Consider the following 19865-nt stretch of genomic DNA (forward strand, 5'->3'; position numbering starts at 1 on the left):
TAATTTCTGGTCGTTTTGAGTTTGAATTACTAGGTTTTTATGGCACTTGGTATTAACCAAGTGACATATAGCAATCGCAAATTCTGTCGGTCTGTCGGTCCCGATTTTGCTACTTTAGGCACTTCCAGGTAAGCTAGGACGATGAAGTTTGGCAGGCGTATCAGGGACCGGACCAGATTAAATTAGAAATAGTCGTTTTCCCGACTTGAGCATCCGGGAGGGAGTGGGAGGATGGTTAACTTGGAAAAAAAGAAGTATTTTTAACTTACGAACAGTTCATCAGATCTTAATGAAATTTGATGTTTGGAAGGATACCGTGTCTCAAAGCTATTATTTTAAATCCCAACCGGATCTGGTAACATTAAGGGGGGGGAGTTGGGAGGGGAAAACCTAAAATCTTGGAAAACACTTAGAGTGAAGGGATCGGGATGAAATTTGGTGGGAAAAATAAGCACAAGTCCTAGATACATGATTGACCTAACCAGAACGGATCTGCTCTCTTTGGGGTAGTTGGGGGGGGGGGGGGGTTAATTCAGAAAAATTATGAAAAATGAGGTATTTTTAATTTACGAACGGGTGATCGAATCTCAATGAAATTTGATATTTAGAAGGATCTTTTGTTTCAAAGCTCTTATTTTAAATCCCGACTGGATCTGGTCATATTGGGGGAGTTTTGGGGGGAACCTAAAATCATGGAAAACGCTTAGATTGGAGGGATCGGGATGAAACTTGGTGGGAAAAATAAACAGAAGTCTTAGATACGTGATTGACATAATTGGAACGGATCCGCTCTATTGGCGGGGGAGGGTTAATTCTGAAAAATTAGAAAAAATGACGTATGTTTAACTTACGAAGGAGTGATCGGATCTTCATGGAACTTCATATTTAGAAGGGCCTCGTAACTCAGATCTCTTATTTTAAATCTCAACTGGATCCAGCGTCATTGGGGGGGGGGGTAGTTGGGGGGGCCAGAAATCTTAGAAAATACTTAAAGAGGAGAGATCAGGATGAAACTGGATGGGAAGAATAAAAAACCTGTCTAAGATGTGTGACTGACATAACCGGGCTGGATCTGCTTTCTTTGATGGAGTAGGGGGGGGGGGGGGGTAATTCGGAAAAACGACGTATTTGTAACTTACGAATGGGTCACCAGATCTTAATCAAATTTGATATTTAGAAGGATCTTCTGCTTTAAAGCTCTAATTTTAAATTCCGACCAGATTCTGTGACATTAGGGGAATTGGAGGGGGAAACCGGAATTCCCGGAAAACGTGAAAATTGGGGCATTTTTATCTTACGAATAGATGATCGGATCTTAAGGAAACTTGATATATATATATATATATATATATATATATATATATATATATATATATATATATATATATATATATATATATATATATATATATATATATATATATATATATATATATATATATATATATATGATCTTTTGTCTCAGATGCTTCATTTTGACTCGAATTGGATCCGGGGACATAGGGGGTTTGGAGGAGGGAAACAGAAATCTTGAAAAACGCTTAGAGTGGAGAGATCGGGATGAAACTTGATGGGGAGAATAAGCACAAGTTCTAGATACGTGATTGACATAATTGGAACGGATCGAAAAGTTGAGATATTTTTAACTTAAGAACGGACGACCGGATCTTAATGAAATTTGATCTTTAGAAGGAATCCATGTCTCAGAGCTGATTTCAAATCCCGACCAGATCTGTTGACATTGGGGGGAGTTGGAGGGGGAAATCTTGGAAACGCTTGGAGTGGAGGAATCGGGGTGAAGCTTGGTTGATAGAATAAGCAAATGTCCTTGATACGTGATTGACGTAACCGTACTGGATTCGCTCTCTTTGGGGGAGTTGGGGGGAGGGGTTCAGTGATTTGGCAAGTTTGGTGCTTCTGGACGTGCTAGGACGATGAAAATTGGTAGGCGTGTCAGGGAGCTGCACAAGTTGACTTGATAGTCATTTTCCCAAATTCAACCATCTGGGGGGCTAAAGGGAGAGGAAAAATTAGAAAAAATGAGGTATTTATAACTTACGAGTGGGTGATCGGATCTTAATGAATTTTGATATTTAGAAGGACATCGTGACTCATTGCTCTTATTTTAAATCCTAACCGGCATTAAGCCTCTGATTTTTCCTTTTAAATCAATCTATTGATTATTAGAATTTTCAGAGCTCGTGCGATATGAGCTCTCGGCTCTTAGCTCTTCTTGCCTCGTCACAAGTGCCATATGAGCTCTTGTTATTTCAGTTGATTATGAGTTTGATATGGCCTTTATGTTTCTTTGAAAAGCTACTTTTTTGGAAAGTTTTTTCTTAATTAATCTTTTTTCGTTGTTGTTGGCCAAAGCTTCAAGTTTTTCAAAATTCCTTTATCGAAGTAACAATAACCCACTTACCTAACTTACAGGCCTTGCCCCGTAAATCGAAGCTGCCCCGTAAAACTTCTTTTTCGATAAGTTTTTTTGAATTTATTTCTGTTCGTTTTGATTACCAAAGATTCAATTTTTTTTCAAGATTCCCTATTTCAAAATCAAATTCGTTTCAACATCAGATATTCATCAGACTAGCAAAACTAGTATCAAAGTAACAATATCAAAGCAACAAAGTATCAAAGTAAACAACATATCAAAGTAATAAACATCTTGCATAACTCGCGTCCCTTGCCCTGGGAACTAGGGGAGGGGGAGGGATTCAACCCCGGAAGCATAGTTATTTGGCCTTATAGTTGTTGGAGTATTTTGAACAAATGAATATCTAAAAAATTTTACTGTGTGCCTTTGGAGGAAACGGTGGGCGGAGGGGACTGGTTTCCCGATCACTTTTTATTCTTATAAAAAGGACTAGAAGCTTTATTTTTGGATCGAGTGAGCGCCCTCCAAAGCTAATATGACTATCCTTTCCACAAGAACCTTATATGTTAACAATGGGCATCGTGCTTAAGTCACAATCCTTACCCCGAAGACTATTGGGGATTTTTCAACCCATAAGTTATAGTTATTTAAATTTTGGACTATTTTAAACAGAGTAGCTATTTAAAAATTTCGATCGAATGTGTGATTTCCAACCAAATGAGGGATGTTGGCCTCATTTGGTAACATCCCTCATTTTGCCCTCCAGTCACTGTTGACTCTTAAAAAACTAGAACTTTCAATTTATAATCAAATGAACCCCTCCAAAGTTTATACAATCACTCCTTCCATGAAACCTTATATTACCCTGGAGCAGAACTTACAGCCCTTACCCACGAGCTCTGGAAGTCTGTGTCAACCCTGGGGTTTTATTTTTATGGTTCTTGGACTATTTTGAACAAAATGGACATCTCCAAATTTTGATCAAATGCATTTGGGAAAAAATGCATTGGGAATCTCGATTTCCAATCAAATTGGCCCTCTTCGAAATTTATACGAGCACTCCTTCCATACCCCCCCCCCCTGGGGCATAATTTAAAAACGCTTGCCCACGGATTTTGAGAGGTTATTTCGACCCTGGAGTTTTTGTTATCTGATCCTTGAACTATTTTGAACAAAGTAACAATCTCAAAAGTTTTATCAAATGCATTTGGCGAAAAGAGGGCGTGGAGGCGGCTAGTTCTCATCTGATCTCTTTTGGCTCTTGAAAAGTATATTAGAACTTCCCATTTCCAATCGAATGAGTCCCCTCAAAAGTTTATACGACCACCCCTTCCACACAAAATGCCTGCAGAAAAATAAATAATAAAACATTGGTGCCTCCTGTCCTTTACCATAGGCAACGCTATAGCGTTGTCTCTGATCACTACATCCAGAATAAACTGACGAGCGTAATAACGTCACTTATTTTTAATTACCTGTTTCTGTAAGCGGGAATACCCCGCCCCGCAAACTGGTTTAATTTCGTTAGTAGATATGTGTATTTTTGGCTAATAAAATTAGTATAAGCTGAAAAATAATTACCTATTCCAGCTTTAAAAAAGGAAAGAAAAATGGATATATTTTCTCAAACAAATTGAGTTTAGTTTGGACATAATTAATAGAAGGAAAGAGGGTTGTCCAAATCTTATTTATTTGTATCACAACGCCTTTCATTAATTTAAGGCATTGACATACGATAATCCAAATTATCAAAACCTACGATTATCCAAAAATATATCTATGATTAAGTGGCCTCTATAGAACAAAACTCTCGCAATATAGATAGCAGCATACTGGTTCTTCTTTGCGAGGATAAACATAACAAAAGTATTTAGGCTACCTTTTTCTAAAAAACAAGGAAGAAAAAAAAGGAAATCAGGAACTTCCACTTCTTTGACTAACATTAAACTAATTGATTACGATCTTGAACAAAACACTAGCGTAATTATGCCCATTTTTTGTGACTGTTGGCACAGTCAAATATGTGCCCACAAATACATGTGTGCACATATTATCTTTCAAATTAGTCAAAATCTAAGGTAAACTCCACACCGCCCCCTCCAAAAACTCACTAAAAGTTTCAATTTTATCCCCTAATTTCTTACCGCGAAAATTCGGGTATGTAATTTTGCTAACAAAGAATTGCAGTTGATTAATAATGGGTAATTAAATAAACAAAAAAAAACCTAATAAAACCTAAATAAAAGTATTTAGGTGGATTAGAAAATAATCATTTTTAGCCCATACCTTTTCTCAAGAAATAACCCGAAGTACCCCTCTTTTCCTTCTCGCAGCATATATCTGAAAGTTTCATTTCCGTTCCCAAACCATTCCCAAGATGTTCTATCTGTGCTATTTGATTACATGCATATACATAGGGACATCTGATTTGCCTATGTCACCTCCCCCAAGTTAAAATTTGAGGTGCACCTGTCCTTCCCCACATCTCCTAATTTATGGTGTGAAAACGTTTAAACGGAACATTTTATCCCTCAATCTATCTATGTCACGTTCCCCAAGTCTAAATTTGAAGTCAACATGACCTTCCCAAAACTACCTGAAAGTTCATTCTTGATCCCCTAATATATTACCCAGAAATTGCAGATAACATATTTTGAAAGTTTGAGTACATTTAGTCTTGATTTATTTAGATTCAAGTTGTCTTTTCTGGAGTGTATCTTTGGAAAACTCTGAGGAAATTTCGCCAAGCGAAATATCTCCTACTCTTTCCTGCTCTTTCCTATCTCCTACTCTTTCCTACCAAAACTTATCTATGGATAATCGATAATTTGCATTGTTTAGGAAAGTTAACCGTGGGAGTGTGACGAATGCGCCGACTCCGGGAGCAAACTCATTGTATCTTTCGACACTTCTGAACAAAATTTCTATCAAGAAAATTTCATCCGACAATATTTTTTACTGGGGTATCCAGGAGCAAAAAAATGCCTAGGAAAGGTGTTAATTTCCATTCAATCAATTTCAACCCGTAAAATGTACACTAGAACTTTCAATTACTGACTGAATTCACTCCTTCCCAAGCTTCTATGACCACGTATTCCCTTTAAACTACGAGGGAAAAACTACATTGAAGCCAGATTTCTCTTTACTAAGCAAACGATAGTATGTTGCCTCTCATATATTTGGTCCGTACGACTTTATTATTCAACAGTAATTGCACCCTATCATGGCCGCTTTACAATTATTTTTAATACAAAATACAAATGTAGGACCTACGGAATGTCTTGTGGTTGCTTGGTAGAGTTTGAGCTTTGGATTGGTGTGCGAGACCCAGTGATTGCCCATAAATTACGGACCTGGGAGTGCAATCATCTTTCAGAAAGGGGAAGCAGTTTCAGACTCAAGCAATTTTTGTGTCAATGACTCCCGGGATTATTGCTGAAATATAACGGTTATATTGGTGCTGGTTGGTGATAGCGCTCCTCATATTCTGCTCAATCCTATTTTCTATAACAATGTATATTATATTTACTTGTGAAGTAGAGACAAGCATAGTAGTTCCTGTCGCATTTGGCTGTCCCGCAATCGCAATCTCTATTTAGCTAATTTTAATGTTTGTGGGTGTTTTCTTTATTGGGAGTAGCGGGAGGTTAAGAATTGATAATACGAGGTATAGGGGAAAATCGTCACTGGGTGTAACAGGATAACGTGTGATTCATAACATGTTCTCTCTTTAAGACTTTGTAGCCCCTGACATTTCTTTCCAAGAAAGAATGTCCTAATTAATGAGCCCAGAAGACTAAACTAGACTATCACCTCTACTGCTACTAGCAGCTCACCACAGCACCAAGCCGCCTGAGGCCAACATAGCTACGCGCGCTGCTCTTTCATCGCAATCTATTCAAAACCTCTCTTTTTACACTCTCCCAGGAAGCTCCCATTTCCCTTCAATCTTTCTTAATGACATATTCCCACCCCAACTGCAGATGACCTGCTTTCCGTTAGCCTGCTTTCTAAAAAGGACAATCTTCAGCAATCTGTCATCCTTCATCCGCAGAACGCGCCCAAGCCATCTCAACCTTTCTCTCATTATAACCCTAGAAAGCGGGATTGAACTGCGCTTTTTATGCAGCCTACTGTTTGAAACACGGTCAGTCAGCCGGGTAACAACCTGTAGGCAATTTCTCTTGAAAACATTAGAAAAACTAATTAGAAAACCCAGGCTGGCTGGGTGATATTGTATTACATCTTGTTATTCAAAACTTTCAGACGTGTATTTGTAATTACCTTTGCAAAGAATATTCCAGACCCCTCATGAGAACGACTTACTTATGAATTTTCTAGACATCCCGGAAACCCCTCTGATAATTTTCTGGCCAACGGTCCTCATTCAATTACAATTTTATGATGGAGAAATTTCAAGGAGTCAACATGGCTCTGTCTTAAGGGTACTGACCTTTCTAGGGTTTCAGGCTGACCATGCTAATCAAATTTCTTTAGCTTAAGGTTTTTTGCTTATATTTTATCATTTGTAAGCTTTTTAACATTTTGTTTTCCGTTTGTTAAGGTTAACTACTTTTTTCTGTCATTTCATAATTTTAACCCTCAAATTTTTGTTTTTCAAGTTTTAGTCTTCTTGTTTCTTTATTCTTTTTAAATTGGTGTTTAAAATTTAGTTTTTTTCAAAATTTACTGTTTAAATTGTTTTTTTTTTCCTATTACAGTCTTTGTTCTTCAGAATATGTTTTGTTCATTATATATATTTTTTTCTAGCATTTTTTTTTTTTTGAACGGGCACGATAAGTCTTCGTCTTAGGAGCGCTGATCTTTCTAAGGTCTGGGGCTATTTTTTTTTTTTTTTGACTTTCTTTGATTTAAGTCTTTTTCTAATTTCTTGCTTTAGCATATTTATAATTATTTTTTGGATCGAACGGGTGTGATAAGAGTCCTTCCTATGGGCGCTGATATTTTTTAGGTATGAGGATGACCATACTGTTCAACTGTCTTTAATTTTCCTTTTTGCTTATATTTTATAATTTACAAGCTTCTTAACATTTAGTTTTTCTGTTTGTTAAGTTTAGTTAATTATTTTCTGTAATTTCATTATTTCACAATTCGAAATTTTTGTTTTTCAAGTTTTAGTATTCGTGTTTCTTTATTTATTCCAAATTTATTTTAAAATTTTGGTTTTTCAAAATTATTATTTAAATTTTGTTTTTGCTATTACATTCTCTTTTCTTCCGAATATATATATATTTTTTAATTTCAACCTTTATATTGGTTATTTTATTTTTTCCCAAATTTTAGCGTTTTGTTGGGGGAAGGGTATAAATATTGATTGGCATTTTTGAAACTCATAGCCCTGACCTTCCAGCGCCCTCGGCGGTCTTTTTCGCTCTATTTCAAGGGTTTTTTGGGGGCTTGTGGGACACCATCCTCTTTATATTTCTTGAATTTCTGTTTTTGCTTGTATTTTACAAGCACAATACACTTTGTATTTATTAAGTCTTAACTGCTTATTTTCAGAAATTTATGATTATAACAATTTATATTTTTAAGGGATGTCTCCATGTCCATGTCTTAGGGGTCCTGATTCCCTGTTTTATTTTTGTTTTTGTTAAGTTTTAACTGCCTATCTTTGTTTAAGCCTTTTTCATATTTTTATAATTTTCCGAATTGAACGGGCTTAGATTTTGGAGCTCAGTGTTAGGTGTTCATCCTTCTAGGGTTTTGAGGGTGACCATGCCTTTTGACTTTATTTTACTGCTCAATAACCTTGTTTTTTTTTACATTTTCGTATAACCTTTAACAATACTAGTTTTAGTTTTAGAGCCTTAAGTATCCTCATCGACCAAACCATATCAAACAGTTCGTGGTAACGAACTGCAGTAAGGAGCGACCCGGCTCAATAGTAACCAAAACTCTAAAAAATGGAATCTTGATACCAATAGCTACATCAAAAGAATTGTATTTTAATGCTGATTTTAAATATATAAGTTTCATCAAGTTTAGTCTTACCCATCAAAAGTTACGAGCCTGAGAAAATTTGTGTTATTTTAGAAAATAGGGGGAAACATCCCCTAAAAGTCATAGAATCTTAACGAAAATCACACCATCAGATTTAACGTATTAGAGAACCCTACTGTAGAAGTTTCAAGCTCCTATCTAGAAAAATGTGGATTTTTGCATTTTTTGCCAGAAGGCAGATCACGGATGCGTGTTTATTTGTTTTTTTGTTTTTTTGTTTGTTTTTTTTCCCCCAGGGGTGATCGTATCGACCCAGTTGTCGGAGAATGTTGCAAGAAGGCTCATTCTAACGGAAATGAAAAGTTCTAGTGCCCTTTTTAAGTGACCAAAAAAATTGGAGGGCACCTAGGCCCCCTCCACGCTAATTATTTTCCCAAAGTCAATAGATCAAAATTATGAGATAGCCATTTTATTAAGCGTAGTCAAAAAATTTATAACTATGTCTTTGGGGACGACTTATTCCCCCACAGTCCCCGTGGGAGGGGCAACAAGTTACAAATTTTGACCAGTGCTTACATATAGTAATGGTTATTGGGAAGTGTACAGGCGTTTTCAGGAGGATTTTTTTGGTTGGGGGAGGGGTTGAGAAGAGGGGGATATGCTGGGGGAACTTTCCATCGAGAATTTGTCATGGGAGAAGAAAATTTCCATAAAGGAAGAGCAGGATTTACTAGCATTATTTAAAAAAAATTAAAAAATAAATATGAAAATTTTTTTCAGCTGGAAGTAAGGACCAGCATTAAAACTTAAAACAAACAGAAATTATTACCCATATGAGGGGCTCACCTCCTTCTAATACCTCGCTCTTTACGCTAAAGTATTTTTAGTAATTTCAACTATTTATTCTACGGCTTTTGTGATTCAGGGGTCATTCTTAATGAATTGGGACAAAGTTTAAGCTTTAATGTAAAGAGCGAGGTACTGACGAGGGGGCGAACCCGCTCATATATGCAATAAAAACATGAGAATACAAAAGTTCTTTACGTAAGTTAATTTATAAGCTACGTAAATCTTTTACTAATACAAAGATTCGTAAAAAATTAAAAGTTCTAGTTGCCTTTTTAATAAACCAAAAAATCGGAGGGCAACTAGGCTTGCTCCCCCGCTCTTTTTTTCTCAAAATCATTTGATCAAAGTTATGAGAAAGCCATTTAGCCAAAACAAATAAATATACAAATTTCGTTTTAATTATTCCTCTGCGGAGAGCCAAAATCAAAACATGCATTGATTCAAAAACGTTCAGAAATTAAATAAAAAAAAAACAAGTTTTTTTAACTGAAAGTAAGGAGCGACATTAAAACTTAAAACGAACAGAAATTACTTCGTATATGAAAGAGGCTGCTTCCTCATCAACACCCCGCTCTTTACGCTAAAGTTTTTTACTGTTTTAAAAAGAAGAATTGAGAGAAAGAGTCAAACTTTAGCGTAAAGAGCGGGGCATTGATGAGGAAGCAGCCTCTTTCATATATGAAGTAATTTCTGTTCGTTTTAAGTTTTAATGTCGCTCCTTACTTTCAGTTAAAAAAAACTTTGTTTTTTTTATTTAATTACTCAAAAGACTATTTTATTAGCTTCAAACAGCCCTTTTTTTTCTTTTACTGCTCTCTAACCTTGTTTTTTTACATTTTTGTACACTCCTTTAATAGCCTTAAGCTTAGTTTTCAGATTTAAGTATACTTATACACCTAGGCATGTTAGTCTAAATACTTTATTTCATTAATTATAAACATCTTCTTTTTCTTGTACTACTCATTAACCTTGTTTTTTACATTTGAGGCTTTTATTTTACTAATTCCAAACAATATGGTTTTTTCTTTGACTGCCTATTAACGTTCATTTCTAAATTTTTGTGAACTCTTTTAATAATCCTAACCTTAATATCTCCACCTTTATGTATAATCATGCAAGAACTATATTTGTCAAAAGACCTGATTTTACTAATTCAAAACAACTTCTTTTTCTTTTACAGCTGGTAAACCTTGTCCTTTTTATATTTTCGTACGCACCTTTATTAGTTCTAATCTTTAAAATAAAAGAATCATAACAACGTAATGGAAAGTAAATTTTTTAATAAAACGGTTTCACATAAAATATTACATTTTATTGATATCATTGAACGACTTAGGATGTTTAGAATCCATTCGATAAAATAATTCATCATGTTCTTTCTCAACAGGGCACTTATACTCTTTTCTTAGTTTGCAACCAGTACAATTTTAATGATTCCATTTTGAGTCATATACAATATCCATTGAGTTTTTACGAATGATGCCTCCCTATTAGTCACTTTCGTGACCTCTCCTCCACCCCGAATGACATAAGTGTCAGAAATTAGACTATATTTTTTCAGTTCTAAATGTACTAGCATTCATTCAACCTATCAATTTCGGATAACCTATTTGCAATGGACACAAAAAATGGACAATGGACATTAAAAGAATTACAATAACATAATGGAAAAGAATATTTTGAATGAAACAATGTCACATATAGTATATATATAATATCATTGAATGTTTGACGATATTATTAATATCATTGAACAACTTTGAATGTTTAGAAGTCATTCGATAGAATAATTCATGATGGTCTGTCTTGACAGGGCACATATTCTAGTTTGTATTTCTAGTTTCTCTCTTGACAGGGCACTTATTCTAGTTTGTATTTCTTCTGGGGGGGGGGGGCACTTTTGAAAGAAGCTTCTTATTGTTCCAGTTCAAAGATCCTTGTTTTCAGGAGTCGTTCTTAAGGAATTGGGAAAAAATTCATATTTTAGTGTAAAGAGAAAGTTGTTGAGGAAGAGGCAACCCTCTTCATATAGGCAATACTCTCTGTTCGTTTAGTTTTAATGTTGCTCCTTACTTTCAGTTGAAAAAACTTGTTTCTTTAATTTAATTTATGATCTTTCTTTTAAATACTCCCAGGTAATCAGGCCCCAGCTCCACGGAGAAATACCTTTCCCATGGATATATCCTCTAGACAATTCAATCCCGGTGAAGATTTACCCACGACAATTACCCTTAACAACTCCATGCGTAAAATTGAGACGGAAAAGAGAAAGCAAGAAATATAAAAAGAATTTGTATAGGAATTCTGGCAAACTACCCAGTTATAATTTCCTCTGACAAGTTCACCCCCTGGAATCTTCCCTCTCTTTGGAAAGTTCCCCCGTGATAAAAAACAGTAGAAAATTCGTCTTTCCACCCTAAAATGAATGCATACTTTGCAATAACAACAACTATGTGTAAACAATGGGCGTTTTTTATTTATAAGTTAAAAACCTTTCCTCTGAGACTATGGGGATTATTTTATATCAAAAGACATAGTTATTGGACCTTTCAACTGTGATGAACAAAATGGCTAACTCAAAATTTTAATCGGATGCTTTTGGGAAAAAAGGGTGGGGAGGGGCCTAGTTGCCCTCCAATCTTTTGGTCACTTAAAAATGGCACTAGAACTTTTAATTACCGTTCAAATGAACCCTCTCACGATATTTTAGGATCATTGGGTCGATTCGAAACCTCTACAACAGGGATTTCTGATACGATGAAGCTAAAAATATGATTTTCAATAAGATTCTATTACTTTTAGGTGGTGTTTTTCCCTTTTTTCGAAAATAAGGCCAATTTCCTCGGGCTCTTAACCTTTTATGGGTAAGACTAAACCTAGTGAAACCTATATCTGAAATCAGCATATAAAATCGGAAATTTTTTTAATATATCTGTTGATATCAAAATTTCCGTTTTTTAGAGTTTTGGTTAGTAATGAACCGGAGAACTCTTTACTTACAGTTCGTTACCACGAACTGTTTGATAAAATTGAACATACCTTGAGGGAAGCAAACAAAAATTATTACTTTGCTTCATACCCATTATGAAAATATACATAATTCTGATCTACAAAATTAGTTCAAATAAACTGGCTTGCTATGTTTTTGATGTTTGTATAACTGAAAACTATTGCCTTACGGAAAATAGAGCTTGCTTGAGTTTTTTTTTTAAGAGAATTCTAATTTTATGCTAAAAGTTATCGACACCATGACGAAAGACTATTGAGAGCCTTATATATTAGTGTTTTGTTTTCCACAGACTACTTTTTGATTATTTCTGCTTCTAATAGAACATACAATTTATTTTCCAGACAGGTTTTGTGCTTTCAGTAAAGCGCTGGTTGTAGATATTCTGGTTGTAGATATATCTAAAGATATCGGAAAATTCGACAAGCCAGTCTATTTGACTTAGTTTTGAAAATATAACTTTAGAAAAAGCCCTGGTACCTAAAATAGCCTGGTATCATTTATGGGGATGAGAAGCTAGGATGCAGTACAAGCGCACCACTAAAATATCAATGGTTGATAAACCTTAAATGAGAGCCTATAATTCCCCGTCTTGCACACTTCGTCTACAGCCCCCTTAGTAAGTGAAAACTAAAATATATTTAAAAAAAAAACACTTATCTGGTCGAAATCCTCATTTGGAAGTTTAAAATCCCCCCTCTGGCACACTCCGCCTCTTAGGCCTCTTAGTGAATGAAAAAAAAAATTTGAAAAGAACTACTAATGAAAAATAAATAATTTAAATTTAAAACCAGGAATAACAGCTGATTGATAACAGCTGTTATCAATACTTATCCTAACACTAAAAGTTAACAACGTAAAAAAATTTCCTGATTTTCTCTGGTATCTTAACAGTCTTTTCAACTGCTGTACATCATATAATGCCATCGTACACCATGGCACCATGGCACCAACTGGGACTTGTGTAATTTCCGAAGTGGATAGGCTTAGAAGCATCAACAATGTACCACTGAAATTTCCATGGTTGAAAATCTTCAGTCTAACATTTATAACCCTCTCTTGAATGCTCTCCCTCCCAATCATTTAGAATGGCATTGAAATAGGTGGCAAAGTGAAATTTGTGTAATTAGAATTTTACTTCCTCCATTCTGTCACTGTGTGCGTGAATTGGGTGGCAGTTTTAATGCTATACGCAACCCATTATGTTGAAGTAGGTCCTTCGCTTTCGATTAGATTTTTTTTTCCGTTTAGTTTTATAGAAAAACTTTGAAATCTTCGTAATAATGTAATTTTAGCGATCATTTCTTCTAAATTGCTAAAGTTGAAGAATCTAAAACAACGAAAGTATACTACATTATGAGAAGTTCAATAGGCAGTAAAACTTATACTTAATGCTCTATCTTACTAAAAACTCATACAGTTTCATTGCCCATGATTTTTTTTAAGGTTATTGTATATACTTAAAAATCCTGAAAACGACCGGAAATTGATTTTAAAAACAAAGTTTTTCTGATGAAATAAAGAGCGAAGCTGAACGTCAAAACGAAAAATAGGCCTACTATTGCCGCGCCGTTTATTCAGCATATATCATTGTCACTAGACCGAACAAACTGACTCGTGGTGTTTTTTAATATCAATAGAAATCTCAAAACAAGAGCTTTAGTAAGAACTGAGTTTCATTGATTTTTTAGAGAATAATATGAAAAAAACTTCGTTTTCTTAAAGAGTTAAAGAGGCTGCGTCCCAAAGTCGAACCTTAAAACGTACAGGAATTAGGAGAGGCAGTTGGGGGGCTGCCGCCCCCCAAACCCCCCGCTTGTAAAGACTCTTTTGTACAGGTTTTTTGTTGTGGGGGGCTGCCGCCCCCCTAACCCCCTGCTCTTGGCTTCGGAAAGGCCCTCTTTTAATTAACAAAACAAAAAACCTGTACAAAAGAGTCTTTAAAAGCGGGGGGTTTCGGGGTCGGTAGCCCCCCAATTGCCTCTCCTAATTCCTGTACGTTTTAAGGTTCGACTTTGGGACGCAGCCTCTTTAACTCTTTAAGAAAACGAAGTTTTTTCATATTATTTCTGTACGTTTTTCTACAATCCATGGTGGATGTAATTTAATAATTCCTGTACTCCTCGTACAGGAATTAGGACTGCCTCTCCTAATTCCTGTACGTTTTAAGGTTCGACTTTGGGACGCAGCCTCTTTAACTCTTTAAGAAAACGAAGTTTTTTTCATATTTTGTGAAAAACAAACCGCCCGATAAGGGACTTGAACCCTTGACCTTGGGATTAAAAGTCCCACGCTCTACCGACTGAGCTAACCGGGCATGTTTGAAGTCGAAATACCTGCATGTGTATAAATATAAATTTTAAAATAACTTTTAAGAATTTCAAAAATTAACAATGGCTCTTATGGGGAAATGGGTTTTTCTAAGCTAGAAAATCGGAGGGTTAAGATTTTCCGACGAAACTTTTCAGGAAAATTACTCGGAGAATTCCGCGTCGGATGAGTCTTCGTACACCCAGATCCGATGTCGGCTGTGACCTGAAGGCGTGGCGAAAAAGAAACAAAAGGAGAACATGAACATTAAGTGGCTATGCGTGGTTTCTGGAAAACAGGGAAGGAGTTATCGCGGATAAGCTCCTGGGCCCTAGGGGACCTTAACTTGTGCATTTCAGCCCGATCGGACAACGTTAAAGGGGGTGGGGTTGGGGGGTCGAAACTTTCGGCCAGATTTTCCCCATGAAGGAAAAGTCGGAGGGGGATGAAATTTGGCAGGTTTCTTAGTTGGAGCTCGGGCTACGAAATGCATCCCTCCCCATCCCTCTGCGACCACTGGAACCGAAGATCGCTTAACATTGTCGTGGTTCGCCTCTTTAAAGAGGCACGAGTGTGCCTCCTTGATTACGATTGTGTACTAAAAATATCAATATCAGGCCGATGAAAGACTATTGAGAACTTTATAAGTTAGTTTTTTTTTATTCATTGCAGACAGCTTAAAGACTTTTCAGCTCCTAAGAGAACATTTTATTTTGCGTCGGTTCTGTGTTTTCAGTAAAACACTAGATTGTAGAATCCAAAAAATAAGAGGAAATAGCACGAGTCATTTCATTTGAGCTAGTTCTGCAAAATGCGATTTTCCTTGGTTCTCAAGATCAGGGGATCCGGAGGGGGTTGAAAACCACCCTTCAGATATAGTTGGCCATTAAAGATTGATTGGGTGTCTCATATATTCCGGCTTTTTTACCCTATATTTGAAGAACCTAATGTTTTACGAGATTGAAATGCAGCAACCGATATTATAAACGTCCAATTTGAGATTTTCAGCCTCAGTAATTTCAGTGTTGTAACTTTCTTTCGGTTTGAAGTCATATTTGAAAAGTTTCAGGCTCTTTTTCGTAGCTATGAAAATTTGTTTCAAAATCATATATATTATTATTAGAAATAGTATTAGTGAATAATAATAGTTCTTATTTCTGAATCGACTTTCATTGGCAATTTTTTTTCTATTAGAAAATTCTTATAGTTTTTTTTTCAACTTTCAGTTATTACAGGTCATGGTTCGCTAATTAATCGGCTGAAGATACTCCTGCAACCTGCAGTTACAGCTGCATTAGCGGTACCTCATTCCGAATAGCACGTTGCTGTATAAAATGTTAAAAGGTCGTCAGTTAAATATTCCTATGTCTAATACTCACGAAAATACATTTAAACTGAATAAGCCTTTTGGATCTATTTTTTTTCGGATTACATTGTTTCTAAGGCTAATTGTAATGGTTTTTTTTGGTGGTTTGTTTTTTAAGCCTTCTTTTATCTTGAGCGCGGAGTTCCAGTACAAAACAGTAGAAGTGTATTTCAATTGATACAGGAAGTTGGAATGGTGAGACATTTTCTGTTTGATCTTAACACTTTTTGGCATGGGCGTATAAAAATTTTTTTGGCAAGGGGATACAAACTGAAAAAGACCTTTTAAATCCCATTTTTATGCAACCGCCCCTCCTTATACATCCATAATCTATAAATTACAATGTTTATCTTTTTACGAGACTACCAGCTCCCTGCGCTCCATGGCTATGACACATTTTTTTTTTATGACTAAAAAAAATGCATATAGGAAGTTGGTTTTTCGGCATCAAAATTTTAATGGAAGCTTACAAAACTGAGCAGCCTAAGTAAAGAGTGACACAATGTATTTTTTTCGATAGTCCACTTCGTATTGAAGAAGTTGCCGCAGATGTGAGGTCATTCGATTGGGAATTCAAAGCTCTAGTGCCAATATTAAGAATCAAAAGTGATTGAAAGCTAACCAGCACTTTCATTTTAATTACAAAATGGGTATATGGCTAATGGTTTATAAAAATAAATACATTTTAAAGATTTTCTCTTTACCGATGTTGTTAAATCCAAAATTGCTGAGACTTCCATGAATGAATATTAATCTATATCAAACTACCTTTCTACATTCAGAAGTTGTTTTTTTTTTCAGTAATCTAGGTTATTAGAAAAATTTTGTTGCTTTTTTTTGTATGTTGTGACAAATAAAAACAGAGCTCAAACTAAAGCTTGTTTTCAGTAAAGCACGAATAACGTTCTGTTCTTTGGAAGGCTTAGGGGGCATTATTGCTCTCCTGTCTTTGGTAATTTCTGTTCGTTTTAAGTTTGACTTGATTATTTATGGTAATTTCGATTCGTCTTGGGTTTCATTTATTTACTGACTTTGGTTTAAATTACGATTAAATTGACTATTTGATTTTATTTCTAATCACCACTGGTCTGTTGTGGTAATTTATTTATCTTTGAAAAATTGTTTTCTGGAAAAGTTTTTTTTATTAATTGTCATAAAAAGATGCCGAAGGTGCCGTCCCAGCAGCAATTTCTTATCTTCTTTGAAATTTATTTAGGCTGATTCAGCGTTAAATAATCCCACCCTGAAAATAGTATGAGAGATCTTGGGAGTGATAGTAAACTCTAAGGTTCAAAATTTCAAAGAGTACCAGCAAAGAAGATCTTTTTTTCTCAAAATAGGGTAACGCAGGCCTTTGCTAGGCAAATCTTTGGATCCCTTACCCTTCTGCTAGAAAAAAAGACGTTCCCGACAGGAAGATTCCTGAAATCAGTTCTAGAATCATTCCAGGATGAAAAAATTTTAGGAACCTATTTTTAAAACTATTCAGTAAATCATAATTACAATTCTTCATTTGCGACTGGTCGTTTCCTCTTTACGAACAACACAGGTTATATCTTAATAGGAATATCTTTATTATTTCCTCTCTTTTGATTATTTTCATTAAGTTATTTATATATAATGTTATCTATACAAATTACTTGTACAAATGTTTTCTTTTATTTTCTTAATTCTATCGCTAAATACGTAATATGGATAAACAGATATCTTACCGTGATAAATACTGGCTCTTTAGTTTTCATCCACTGAGACAGTTTTAGCCGAGTATAAAACCTATTTGTTTTGTTGCTTAAAAACTCTGTACCGACAAAGAGTAACTCATCTTTAGAAATAGCCGGTGAAATCCGTTGGCCCTCCGGGGGGTTCTTATCTCCAATGTATTTTTCACATAGTTTTGTCAGGTATTCCAAATCTTTTGTGGAGAAAAAAGTTGCATCCTCAATTCCAGAATCTGATGAATTGCTTGAAATTCTCACTGTTTTATTTGGTCGGGTTAAACTATTGGTAAATTTCGGAAAATCATAATTGAGTCGATTACCCCTAGGAAGGGTCTTATTTTCACAACAAAGACTGTCTTTGAACATTTTGTTATAGATGTACCTTGCGTTTGTTTAATACTTCCATGTACTTGCCACAAGAACTATACAACTTTTTTTCGTACCACCAAAAAGAAAATTCTCCACGACAATCCTAGTAAGACGAAACCACTCTCTCACAGCTTCATAATTAAGATCCTCATAATTTTTGAACAGCGGAACTGAGAAGTCAAAAGTCAGGTGTTTTCAAACTTAAACATGCTTAATTATTGACTATTTTTCAGCATTCCCATGACTTTGTGTTATTTGAAAGGGCTAAAGGCTTGCCTTTTGCAAGCACGGATCCTGCGAGAAATATCTTAAACCTCACAATATCAGTAAAGCTATATTTAGTTCACCTAATAGTGCTTCAGGATTTTAAGCATGTTATTTAATTGCATTGCGCATATTTACATCTTCCTAATAACAATAAGTAATACACTTCACTAGGTGACACTTCTAAAACCAATTTAGTTCCTTATAGATTAGTTATATTTGACATTTCACAGTGTAAGGTTTCAATTTGGAATTTCCCTTTTTTCCTTCTTAATCACATAAGGATAAAAGTACAACTGGCAACTTCAAATTGTCTTAGGCTATTAACGCTGGTTTGGCAATGCACTTAAAGGGTATATTCGGGGTAGCTTCCAGGAGGGATTTTCAAAGCTCTTCACGGTTTAACTCTTAACCATCAATAATTTATCATTCACAATGCAAATTCTTTTCAACAACTATCTGATGTAGGTCCTATAATTTAGGGAGACAGAGAATAGAAAACAATTTTCCCAGGAATTTTTAGAACAATGGGAAAGAAAGATAACAAACCGCTTGAACAATAAACATGTGGTAAGATTTGCAACAAAACACAGGATATAATCTGTGTATCAGATCGCTTAATCTATTGGTCTGTAAAGTGAAGAGTTTACGGAGAATCCGGGATTTGACTGGAATTTCTGTAGACGTATTTAGGTTTTTAGTTTTCTACTTCAACTTAATATTAAATATAAAAAAAGAGTTTTTTTTTAACTGCAAGTAAGGCGCGACACTAAAACTTAAAACGAACGGAAATTATTTCGTATATGAAGGGGTTGTCCCCTCTGCAACGCCTCGCTCTTTACGCTAAAGTTTGACTCTTTCTCACAACTCTACTTTTTAAAACAATAAAAGACATTAGCGCAAAGAGCGAGGCGTTGCGGAGGGGACAACCCCTTCATATACGGAATAATTTCTGTTCGTTTTAAGTTTTAGTGTCGCTCCTTACTTGCAGTTAAAAAACTTGTTATTTTATTTAATTTCTGAACGTTTTTGAATTAATGCATGTTTTGTTTTTGGCTCACCGCAAATAAATAATTAAAATGAAATTTGCATATTTTTTTTTCGGCTAAATGGCTTTCTCATAGTTTTGATTAGAAGATTTTGATACAAAAAAGGGAGTGGGGGAGGAGGCCTAGTTGCCCTCCAGTTTTTAGTTACTTAAAAAGGCAACTAGAACTTTTTATTTTTTTACGAACTTTTTTATTAGTAATAAATATACTTAACTTAAGAATTAACTTACGTAACGAACTTCTATGTTCGTATATTTTTATTACGTATATGAGGGGTTTCGCCCCCTTGTCAATACCTTGCTCTTTACACTAAAGCTTGAATTTTGTCCCAATTCCTTGAGAATGACGCCTGAATTCCCAAGGCCGTATAGTTGAAATTACTAAAAATACTTTAACGTGAAGAACGACGTATTGTGGAGGAGATGAACCCCCTTATTTACGTAGTAATTTCTGTTCTTTTTAGGTTTTAATGCTGCTCCTTACGTCCAGCTGAAAATTGTTTGTATTTATTTTCTCATTGATTTCTTAAATAATGCTAGAAAATCCTGCAGCCCCTTCATGGAAGTTCTCTTCCCTCATGATAAATTCCTCC

General features: G+C 35.3%; 1 protein-coding gene, 1 long non-coding RNA gene and 1 other non-coding gene across 8 annotated transcripts in view; 1 reads left to right on the forward strand and 2 right to left on the reverse strand.

Moving 5' to 3' along the window:
• LOC136036255 (uncharacterized) overlaps nt 1–19865 on the reverse strand; it is a 358105-nt gene that overhangs the window by 242671 nt on the left and 95569 nt on the right. For 3 of the 6 annotated variants that reach the window (XM_065718379.1, XM_065718377.1, XM_065718376.1), the window contains exon 1: nt 17586–18153. The exons of 2 other annotated variants lie outside the window; for them this stretch is intronic. In XM_065718379.1, the coding sequence (XP_065574451.1) occupies nt 17586–17957 (372 nt within the window). In that variant the 5' untranslated portion in view covers nt 17958–18153. Of the gene's footprint in view, nt 1–17585; nt 18154–19865 lie in introns of those variants that run through there. One more of the 6 variants, XM_065718378.1, reaches the window with a different exon arrangement.
• The window catches only part of LOC136036257 (uncharacterized), a 60787-nt gene that overhangs the window by 3079 nt on the left and 37843 nt on the right, over nt 1–19865 (forward strand). The gene's annotated exons all lie outside the window — the stretch shown is intronic.
• On the reverse strand, nt 14442–14514 carry Trnak-uuu (transfer RNA lysine (anticodon UUU)). The gene has a single exon. It is a non-coding gene; the product is annotated as a tRNA-Lys (tRNA).

This window comes from Artemia franciscana, chromosome 15, assembly GCF_032884065.1.
Source record: "Artemia franciscana chromosome 15, ASM3288406v1, whole genome shotgun sequence".
NCBI lineage: Eukaryota > Metazoa > Arthropoda > Branchiopoda > Anostraca > Artemiidae > Artemia > Artemia franciscana.